At 34.0% G+C, this 12,347-nt stretch overlaps 1 protein-coding gene across 1 annotated transcript; it reads right to left on the bottom strand.

Annotated features, from left to right (window-relative positions):
• Positions 1–5,264: 5,264 nt before the first annotated feature.
• On the bottom strand, positions 5,265–6,810 carry LOAG_08414 (hypothetical protein; the record flags this gene model as incomplete). The annotated part of the gene is made up of 3 exons (XM_003143946.1): positions 5,265–5,447; positions 6,340–6,437; positions 6,762–6,810. 3 exons carry the CDS (start codon positions 6,808–6,810, stop codon positions 5,265–5,267), a joined length of 330 nt encoding a protein of 109 aa, XP_003143994.1.
• Between the last annotated feature and the right edge of the window lie 5,537 nt (positions 6,811–12,347).

Genomic DNA, 12,347 nt, shown 5'->3' with positions numbered 1-12,347 from the left:
AACTGGTGAAGGTGGTAGTTGTGGTGGTACATGAGGTGGATGGAAAATGAATGATGACGGTGATTGTTGTTGTTGTTGTTGTTGCTGTTGTTGTTGTTGTTGTTGTTGTTGTTGTTGTCGTTGTTGTTGTTGTCGTTGTTGTTGTTGTTGTTGTTGTTGTTGTTGTTGTTGTTGTTGTTGTTGTTGTTGTTGTTGTTGTTGTTGTTGTTGTTGTTGTTGTTGTTGTCGCTGTCGCTGTTGTTGTTTGTCGTCGTTGTTTGTTGCCGTAGCTTTTGGAGGTAACTGTATGTGGAGGGACAGTAAAAGCAATGATGTGTCCGTTGGGTGGCAGCAGGAGGCAGGGCAAGCGAGGCGAACTTGACCGTGATGACAGCCTCGGATGGTCACTGGTCACCGGAGGTACACTGGAATGACGACGCTGAACCGGACTGATCGAAGGGCGTCCGTCAATGCTCCGCCTCCATTTTCTATCTTTTGAAAACCAGAAACAGAAACAATCACTTTCGTTTAAAAATCCTCGTTCTCTCTGTCTTTCATCTCGCTCTCCGACCATCACAAATTTCGTACAGATTTACGTCGCCCGATGTTCCACCACCTATTCCTCTCCATTCGTTTTCTCCCTACCTGTTTCTTGCCTTCTGCTATATCTTTTTTTGCCGCACACTGCCTTCTCGTCCTCCACCGCCACCGACGGCGTCTGATCTTCATGGATACCTACTCATCCATATTGTACTCTGAATTTCAGATTTGTTCAAGCGTGCACACTCCCTCTCCAAGCCTTTTCTTCTTCTTTGTAAAGTGGCCATCAGAAAGGTGGCAACGTCACTATATACTTGCAGAGTTCCATTCGTCACGCTATTTTCGAAGCCACAAATATGGCTAAGTGAACAGTTTTCTTTCTACCAATGACATATTGTACTGCAAATACTAACTGCTTAAATTACAATGATGCGAAACGGATCAAAAATTTAAAGAGGAGAATGCTGTAGAAGTCTGAAGAGGATACTTTTTTATAAAATTGGTGGTGATATCATTTGGAATGCGAAAAAGATATTGTCATGCGTATGATGGGTATTATATTTCCGAACATCAAATGTGTAGGAAGTTGGAAAGATAATTAAGAGCGATGGAGATATGTTGTTGTGGGAAATGTATTGGTCGATGGGCGAATATGGTGTAATTGAAACAGTTGAAGGATGAAGGCATTAGATAGGTAGTTTACTGCAGGATCTGGATTTCCTGCAAATCATAAATCGTAATCGGAGGGAATGATGTGACTGTATTATGGCTGCCTATGTGGTGTGCAGTAGTGGTGATATTACTGATACCAGTTCTCTTTCTCAAAGCTCGTTCTTTGGTTTATCTGTCCATCAGTGTCATCGGATGAGAAAGAAGCGAAATGTGGATTGAAGGCAAATGTAGTGTTGTCGTCTTTCCAGTTGTCATTATTGCATGAGGAGAGGAAAGAAAATGAAGATTTCTAGTCCATGGTCATCTGGTTGCACTTTGAACTGACACAATGAGTGAGTGGATCCGGGAAAATCGGTACCCAGGGAAGATGCCATCTCGTCGCACCTCCCGTCAAGAGATGAACGAGTAAAGAGAGGAAGGAAGGGGGGGAGGAGGGGGGGGGGGGTAATTAGTTAACAGAAAGACACTCACACCCCCGCATATAATACATCTAGGATCCGGTCTGCATGGACTTCCGTCCCAGTACACCTTGCCCCGCGGCCCTTCTCGGCCTCCAAGTAAACTCCGGATGTGCTTCTGCACCCTTACACTCTACACTCATCTCTGCACATTGAGCAGCACCACAATCCACTCATCTACTTTTCTCCACTTCGCTAATTCTTCAAAAGCTATTCGTTTGTTCCTACTCGCAACATACACCACTACCGGTTCACTCCATTCACTTTTTTCTTCTCACCCTCACACCCCACATTTATCAGTCATAATCCTTGCAACAGCTCATTCATCTATGCACTTTTGCATTTAGAACCACTTATAACCATTATTAATCATGACCCGAAGTACTGGAGATTGTTGCTATCAGCATCACCTACTACAGTAATTTGCCGTATTTAAAATTTAAGTTGTTTTACGAAGGGTAATTTAATTTTTGCATAGTCAACTATTGAGACTTTTCATAATATTCACTTACCACCTTCTTTCCTTCTCTTTTTGCAGTATGAATAGTCTTATCTCATGTTGATAAAGTAACTGCTTGCTAACGATCACTCAAAATAAATTAAGCAACTCTCATTGTCTGATCTGTGTGTCGACTATGATTAAATTTGTCGCAAGTTATCAAATACTTCTCAGTCAAACGTTTAGTTGTCATAACTTATGTATGGACTTATTTAATGTGCCACTTCCAAATTATGCTGAAATCTTATTAATTTGTAAAATTTCCAAAGCAATGAATAAGATTTTAGAATAATTCGTAAATAATTACTGTTAAAAAACAACCCAATGTTTTTTGTGGTGCTCTGATACCTAAAATGAATAATATCTGCCTGAATATACCTGAAAAACAGCTTATGCTCTAATAGTTGAAATCGATAGGAAAAAAAGCGGTTCGCAAATTTTAGTATGCTCCCAATTCATACAGCAATAAAATTGTCCAAACTCCTTCACTTGATCTGAAGTTTTGGTTATTTTTACTGCATAATAGTAGTTTTCAGTATTTACTATGTAGTTCTTCTTTCTACTCCTGAATTATCAGGAAACATGCAAAAATCGTTTAATGCGTTATGAATTCCATCTAACAAGACAATTCCTTTCAGACCAGCCATATTACTATGGCTATTACCATCAGGTTTTGCGAAGCTTAATGAGGAAAAAAGTAGTTACCTAAATCAATCAACAGAACAGCAAGGTATTTTCTTTTAGTAATTAGGCAGCCAGCTGCTTTATAGAAAAGTGGCTTCAGGCCATGTAATGCTAATTTGGCAAATCATTCAACCAGCAACATAAAATTTTTTTGTACCTCTCCTGCAACTATTTAGGGTAAACTGTAATTCTATTTTCATTTTTAGCCAAGTTATTATGCAATTTACTATGCCACAACAATAAACTGAAGAAAACTAGGTACTCCATGCCGATGGGTAGTCCATCTACGAGCGAGCGGTGCTCCAATGATCTCCGATTTAATTTGCTGAAAAAATCATTTTCTTAAAAGTGGGTCGCAACGCTTTATTGCACTTTCGTACCATTAGTGTATTGTTTAAGCAGGCGCAATGATCGTAGGATATATATCAGTCAGTATAGGAAGGTGTTTTTCACTGAGCTGCTGGAATTTCCTCTTTCACAAGAAAGTCCCCTAAACCTGTGTGGCTGTCTAAACAAACATGTGCAACAATGAAAGTCTCTTTTTCAAAACATTTGTGTGCTATCCTGACGGAATATGTACTGCTAAGAGGATTTTTTAATAAATTTTGAGGAAAATTTTTCCTTAAAATATTTCTTTAGAAATAAACGCCGAAAATTTTTTATAACCTGTGACCTACTTATAACCGGGATTTACTTGTTCACACTTTGCTCTTTTCGAGCTGAAAAGTGGCATGATGTCAAAATTCTGGTGAATTGTTCTCTTAGTGTTGACCAAAAGGGAAGATTTAATTTGTAAATTTCAAGAAACTGGAAATCATTTTTCAAAGCAATAGCAGATGATATACTTACTGTGATAGGACCAAAAATTTACACGATGCAAGCATAAGGATCCCTCATTTTTCAGGAGAAAAAGGAAGACGATACGCTGAGAAATGTGCATAGAGATAAACTGAACTTACAATGGAAAAAAAAGAGAAAAACATCTGGCAACAGATGACCTCACAGAGAAATTTTTTTAAAAAATTACTATTTAGTTTGAATGCAGTCAATTCTGATATACTTTCATTTTTCTGTTGCGAAAAAATGCTTCTCACAATTTGTTAAATAAAATGCAGAAATCTTTCGTTCTAAATCTAAAAAATTAGCCCAATCTAAATCATATTCTGTGCATCATTCATTGCTTGACTCGATAAGTGAATTCATTTTGATTCTTAATTTTCTTGGACTTTGGCATTAGGTCATCATCTCATAAATCCTGGATGTGCATAATTTTTATCTGCTTTCAATGAACTAAGACTACTCCTTTAATATGCGGATGATCAAATCCTCATTTGCTTTTTATTTTCCTTATTCCTTCACAATGATTTTTGTCTTACTGAGGACATTTCACGAAACATGTTTCGAGATCCTGTATGGCGTTTTTTTTTCGCCATTAGTCGACTAATGTTTTCATCGAGAATGTGGCAGAGATCATTGTTGTATCATTTTCGTAATGAGATACAATCAAAAGTAGAGTAACTGAGGCGGAAATAGAATTTAGAAAATGGCACTGGTATGAAAAGAGAAATTTTAGGCAAGTAAAGAAGCAGATGTACAGAAACGGGTATTTAAAGTTCTTCGGATGAGCAGTTATTGCACTGAAATTGCATTGAACTGGTTTCCTGATGGCATGTTCAGTTTTTTATCGCTAGCTGAATTCGGGTCATGGGATCAGTGACGGAGCAGCACACTCGCCAGTGGGCATTGTTTTCGCAAAAGTGCTTTTGGGTTTTCTTTACTCCAAACTGATTCTCCTCTTGGGTGCATCAAATTGGCCACTCTACGCTCATTTACATCACTGCTAAACAAAATGAGCTTGTGGAGAACAAACTATGGTGAAATGGTGCGGGATACTTCATTTTTATTACGACCTCAGTTATTCGAAAAAAAAAAAACTTATCTACGAGTGAACCGCTACATCATTTGTTATTTACTCAGTCACCAGCAACATCAAATAAGAAAATTGTCTCGAAATTGCATTTATATGATTTCTTATGATTTTTAAAGTTCTGTACTAACGATATACTTCCATAAATTCAAAATGATATATGATTATAATCAATATAGTGCTCAAAAAAACAGGGAGAAAAAATAATTAATTACTCACAGATCTGACCACTATATGAAACTCTGTTTAAAGCCTTTTTGAAATTGCAAATTCTAAAAGTACTAGAGCACTAAGTGTTTTCAATTCATGCAAGTTAGCACCGCTGAATCAAGGTGAATATAAGGCTTTAAAAATAAGTAACAGTGATATGGCATGATTTAAAGTTCAGTACTCGTTTAGTAAGGGTGAATCGCTGATATACCAAGATTTAACAGGAATGTCGACCACCTTTGTCCAGTGAAAATTTCTGTAGGACTATTTCAGACGAGTAAACCATTGATGATAGTTATATATAAATTGTTGTGAATAAAATGCGGTGTAACATTTCTTTCGTAAACATTGATATGAAAAATAAACCAACCATAGCACAAACTCTGGATGGAAAGTGATTGTTGTTACTTTTGTAAACGACAACTTCTTTGGTACCCATTGACCGTGGCAAGTACTTTTTTCGTAGCGACACATGTCCCTAAAAATCACAACCGAAAAAAAAAGCAGTTTCATCATGCGTTTATTTTTTTGCGATTACCAATTGACGGTTTAAGATCGAAGTGCCTTTGTTCGAAAAAAAAAAAAGAAGCGGATCGATTAGAGCTTTGACACATAGAAGATAATAACTTTAGAAAAGGCACAGATTATGAAGTTAATCTAGAATAAGTAAGCTAAGAATATGTTTGGCATGCGTCCGCATCCTGATGATACTGGTACCTTGCTTGGAACCCAAACGATCTCGTACATATGTTGCTATAAAGAACAGTTTTTACGTTAGAGTATAGGCAGTGATGATGAGAGAGTTTTTGCCTACAATTTTATTGCTGCTTGAAAGAGATTTTTCAACACTTCATGGAAGTCAGGCCTTCCCTAAAGTTTTAGATCTTCTGAGAGTTGAAATAATCTGCGTATCCCTTATAGTTTGTAATCACAATATCCAAACGAAAAAACATAATTTATAAATTGCAATTATACAGAATTTTATAAAATAATGAGCTTTGCCTCTTTCATAACCTTACACAAAATGATGAAGTCTAAGATTTAAAATGATTAATCAATTTGTTGACAGAAATGATTACACTTATATACGTTTAATTTATTGGATCTTTGAAGTAACATGAAATTAATTCCAGTGAAGGAACTTGGAGATCTCAGTGTTGACCATCTTTGAAGTGCAAAATTGAAACCAACAAAGTTAGGATATAGTGCTTGGATTATTAAGAATGTGGTGAAGTACGTGAAGACTATTAAGAATCGGATGAAGTATGTGAGCAAGAATATAAACTAGTAAATCATAAGATGATGTGATAATGAAGCGAAGCTCTGCTCACGAAGTTGGTCTCAGTTAATTTATTTAGTAGGCAAATAACTATAACCAAACCAGTCGCATTGTGGGCAGCAGTAATGGGACGTGAAAGTCCTTTTAAGTATAGAAATAGTTTCAGCTCCTCTTTTCTTAGATCCCATCCTTCAATTGTCTAATTCACTTATAACAATGGCTTTACGACTTTTTCCTTCTTATGCCCACTATTAAGACGAACAGAAATCTGTTGATTCCCATATGCCATTTTTATACTTCACAAATATATGAAAATTATTGAAAATACAACATTAATTAATTAATTTTTGTTCAACATTGTATGAATTATTGTTTTTGAAAATAACAACCGTCGAAAAGGTTGAATTAGAGATCCCTTCAATAAAAACTTAGATGCGCTCAAAACACTTAAATTAGTAAATATTGTTTTCCTTACTTGAAAAAAAAGAAACAAAAAAAACAAAACAAAACAACTTGCCATTTTAAAGTCGTTCGATGAACTGACTGATGAAAATGATGACATTTCCTAAATAATTAAGATCAATGTTGAGTGGTACAAAATAGTAAGTTAGCAAGGGAAGAAGTTGCAAGATAAATTAAATATAACTTAGGAATTCAATGCAGTAATGACCGATAAAAGTTAATTAGACTGAACCACAACTGTTGATGATGTTTAGAATGTATGGTTTTGCAAATATTTGCATATTTCTAGAAACTTAACTTAAAGAAGTGATTCACAATTCAAGATAATGGTATCAAAAGTTGGTGGCATAGAGAAATAGAGGAGATGTGACTGCTAAACAAAGATAAAAAAAATCTTTGAATTTCACATTGTGTTCTTGAGATAGCAAATAAAACTTGCATACGTCTAAGTTTTGTTTTTGTATTCGCTTTGACAGCAAGTTCAGGTTTACGTTATAACGATTATGACTTATTTGATTGTGCTTAATTCTCCATGATCAAGTATCATAAGATTTTGAAGTTTGAAGAATGCTTATGATGAGAATTGCATATATTTGAGCTGCTAAATAACGAAATATCACGCGAGATTAATAGTAACGAATAGTTTAACGAATAGTTACGGTCACATGCTAAATCTGTGATATTGGAATGATATGAATAACAGGAAAAAATCTAGAATTATTTCATGCGGAAAATAATGTTTTATAACTTAGGATTAAAAATGAGAACTGATATGCCGGATTTTCTTTTTTTAAATTAGCTATATTAATTATCAGAAAAAAGTAACTAGTAAGAAATCATTTTTTGGGGACTGGAAATCTAATAGTTTAACTTTTTGTCAGTGGAAACAACAAACATTTGACAGATGACATTTGAAGAAACGATCAGAAAATTTCTTATTGGAGACAAAATACGGCATCTAAAAAAGAATGAATATTTTACGAACAAAATAATGAATTCTGACACAATATCATGTGTTGCAACAAAGAAGGTATATTTGTGCTGAAACAAAACAGTATATGTTTTTATTACATGGAAATAATGTTTTCTGCGTGGTGCACAGGTCCGTAGTGGAATTCAACACTAGAAATTTTCGATGAATAATATTTGTTCCTTAGAAAAGGCAAAAGCTGAAAGGACATTCCTTTTTGGTGATGATATAAACAATACAAATGAAACCACTGAACAAAAATGATTTTATTAATAAAATTATGACCCAATGACATTTGCCAAGTATTTTTTGTAGCATATAAGATCTTTAATCCTTTCAAAAGCAATCTGAATGCATCATTTTTGAATTTTTTGCAAAATTTTCATTTATTTTGCACGACTGGGAAAACTGTGAATAATTAGCATACCAAAGATGAATATATTATAGCATTAACAAATTATTACAATAAAACTGTCAGAAACTGATGATGTCAGTGAGAAAAGTTCATCCGGAAAGCAGCGGGAGAAAAATTGATGGTGTGATGATCGTTAAAATTAGTCTGGAACACTATGTAATTGTTTTATGTACTGGCCAGGTCATTTGGACTGTTAATCCTATTGGGATAAAATTTATCAACAATCCGTCCAAACAATCCTTCTGGGTAATTGTTCGGTAACTCTTCTAACAATATTGAAAACGATAACTTGTTGTCAAAATGAGACTCGACAAAGCACTTCCCCATTTCTCAACTTCCTCCTTAAGTTCCATTCCTTCTATTTTAGAATGTCTTACGAGACAAAGCTTTAATTGCTGCTGCTCATGCATTATGGTCACTTATCAAAAATTTCCGTAAGCCTGGTGAAAAGGTAAGGATATTGCATTTAGCAACCCATAAATGTTTTCACATTCTGGCGCTAACAGCTACATTTAAGTTTTACTTTATATGCTTGGTAAAGAATAAACATGTGACTGGAAACAAATAAAAAAAACAGAAATACTGGAAATGAAATAACAAAAAAACGAAAATTCTGATCAGTCGTTCTGATTTATCAGAATTGTCTAAGCTGCTGAAAGATTTGATTGTTTCCGCAATTTAAAGATGTCGAAAGTAATACAAAGTATTTTTAAACTATAATAATATGCAATTTCTGGGTTAAATACTGAGAATGCGACTTTGGAACGTGATGATGGTTGAATGATGTGGTTCACTGCAAAATTAAGAAAGCAGGGAAAAGCTGAATCAATTATTGTAAGTTAAGCGTTCAAGTACTGCATGGATACTTACATAGTCTAAGTTTTTCTAAAGTCAGTAATTTCATTCCGGTTGTTAACTAATTCCTTTTCGCAGAAGTGACTCCAGTTGATATATGAAATAAGTAAATGAAAGCCCAAATTTTCCGTCGAAATGAATGTATAAAGTGGCACTAACGCTGCTATCATTTAAAACTGAAATTCAACTTCGTGAAATGTATATATGATGTGTTTTGACTGTTTTTATTAGATGGAAATCCCAGTTAGGCATAAGATGAATAGATTATTTGAAATGCTATAGCGTATGCTAACGAGCAGTATTGCAGATCCAGGAAAATGAGGAGCAAGACAATCACCTGCTTAAACAAATAGGAACTATGCGATAGACAAATTTTGTTGTGGTTCATTCGGTCAGAAAAACACAATAAATTTAATTAGAAAGTGACATGAGTGCTCGAAAGCGATTTCATTAGTTGTTTGATTTCGTCCAGATAAACCGAAATTTACATTGTTATAACCAACATGATGCAAAATATTGCATAAAAATGAATTACAGGATGAAATTAAGTCGTGTAGCCGACCACTGTTTGAATGTTATTATTTAAAGAAAAAAATTCTAATCCGATTCAAAGCTTCAATAACATGAATAAATAAATTCTGAAAGCTATTGAATTTGTTTGGATCTGATTAATATTCGTTTTACAAATCGAATGAAGAAAAAATTTTTTTATCATTCAACGTCATCTCCACAAGTATATAATGACTGAATCGATACTGTAATTTGACGAAATGGAATAAATAAATGATACAAATTATATATGATAGAAACTATTTACTAACCATTAAACAAGACTCTGGTCGCATTGAGAACACTAATTTTTCCCGATATTGGATATGGATTTCCTCTTCCAAATAGATCTAAAGTCTGGCAGAAGGAGTTAAATGAGTAATGACACGTATTATTTGACTGATTTCACTTAATGTCAAATTAGTCAACTAATACTATGCTATCACTAATTTTGTTTTTTTCTGTCCTAACATATCGATCATTCCTACTGGTTTTCAAAAGCAGATAACTGCACATGTTGAAGGTGAACATTTTTTCTTTATTCAGCATATTTTCACATTTGTCATTGCTAATGACTGATTTATGTTTTTCTTTGAAAATTGGAGAACAGTTGAAAATCGTTCTGTAGCTTTCACAAATAAAAATTCCTGGCCGAAAAAAAAGAAATCGTTATAACTAATTGAAATGTTTCCGGAAAATTTGTCCAAGCACTAATTAAAAATTCATATTGCTTGTTCCAAAAGATTCAATAACAAACAGTCAGATATTAGATTCTGAAAGCGAACATCTTCAGAAGTTGCATCCAGCAATCTTACGGTTTTAGCATCGGTAACGTAACCATCACATCTAGAATATTCTATGTTCAATAACTTTTTTCTTAAATGAATAAAATGACTACTTTCTTGTAAAAAAATGGAAGTTTTTAGTAATTAGATTTTAATATGAAACAGAAATCACCGCAGGATTCTCCAGACAATCACGTTTATCAGTTATTTTTCGCATGCGAGTTCTGGCCGATTTTTTAGCCAGAATTGAAATGTAACGACACTGTAGACAAGCTTTGTAGAGAATGTCTTTTTTGTTAACAAATCCTGAATTTTCCTTGTTAACAAGCACCTCAGATACTGATTCATGAAATAGGAAAGTTTCTGTAACTGCCTTTTAAAAGTTCATACTACTTTCAGCATTTCCCTTCAAACTGCAAGTCTTTATTCGCAAATGTTTTCCGCAACAGCTTTACAAATGCTTTTTGATATCAATATGAATGATTTTGATATTAACCCTTTTAGAATCCGTTATTTGGAACATGAATATGAGGAAGTCGCGAAGTGCACGATTTATACAAAAAAGAGGAATTAAATAATTTCCTTGGGAATTTGACAAACTTCATAATGAAAAAGAAAGTAATTTTTATTACTTTCCTGAAGGATGCACAAATAAAAGAGAATAGGGAAATTGTCAACTTGCGAATTCAAACGAACTAGTATGGAGAACTCAAGGGTATTCAATCCATAATCCACTTTTTAGCAAAGAAATACTAAGTTTTGTAAAGTTTGGTTTTCAAATTAGTCTCAAGTTAAAAAATCCATCAAATCAAATCTTTCTTGTCTTCTTTTATTTCATTAGTTAATTTATTTTTTGTCGAAATATTCTATAAGAAACGACAAAAAAAATGAATGAAGAAATACAGAATGTGAAAAAAACATTAGAGATAAGTGTTGGTGTCACATCTAATTCATGGTTTACTGATCCTCATATGTATCATTCCAAGCATTTTTCAGTTAGGTGTTTGACAAGCTTGAAAAATGATACAGGCTCGGACAAAATGCTTTACTGGTATCAGTCAACTGCTAAATGATTGCTATTTGCACGCTATCATATGTCACACAATCCTACATCTTTTTTATGGTTCATTCCTCCGGCAAGGAAGATTTTATGGTAGCTAAAATTTTAGATGCCTTCTTGAATCATCAGGTAACAAGGTGGGAAATAGGGACTGGGTAATTTGTTAAATCATTTTTCCTTTCTTTAAATATAATCTGATCACCAGTGAGCCAAACGTTGGATGGAATAGTAACATCAACTCCCCAAATTTTGCTTAGGATACAAAGTAAAAGGGGAAAACTCGATTGGCAAAAGCAGAAATTCCTCCTTGTCTTCGTCGAATTTGCTGTAGAAATAAGTAAGAATTTGTTCAAATCATTATGTCAAGTGTTTAAACACTGTGAAGTTTCGTTTATCTGATAAATTTAACTATTCAAGTCGAAAAGATTATAGAATTGTGTCACTAACAGTAACTATCAATAAATACCTTCAAAATAGAATCGATTGAAAACATGCAAATTGTTTGATTTTTGCTTGAAACCTAAAAGTTTGAGAAAACTGTTACAACAATTTGGAAACACAGATTCCCTTCCAGAAGGATTTCGATAAACTTTTTAAAGGATTCTTCAAGAAAAATTTAAAACTTAGCAATAACATACCAACGGAAAGGTACCTGATTTTTTTCGCATTTAGCTTCAGCTTTCCGAAAAAAAAGAAGCTCAGCATTAAAATATAAATTGAAGAACTCCAGAATCTATACTCCCTTATCTTTTTTTTTCTCTCGATACCTACTATTAGCCAAAACATAGTTACGGGAAAAATTCTTCAACATTTATTTGATATGTTTCGTCTTTTGGGACTCTGTACTATTGATTCGGCCAATACTTTTTTCATAAGTTTCACTCCAATCTTGCGTTAGGCATCTGTGGTGATGCTCTAGAAATTTGTTAAGAAAAAGTGGGGAAACGAGCTACTGTTATTATATATATATATAGCTTCGTTTATATATATATATATATATATA

This window comes from Loa loa (assembly GCF_000183805.2).
Source record: "Loa loa unplaced genomic scaffold supercont3.49, whole genome shotgun sequence".
NCBI classification, from domain to species: Eukaryota; Metazoa; Nematoda; class Chromadorea; order Rhabditida; family Onchocercidae; genus Loa; species Loa loa.
The sequence above is the reverse complement of the archived record's forward strand: the minus strand, read 5'-3'. Positions and strand labels throughout refer to the sequence as shown.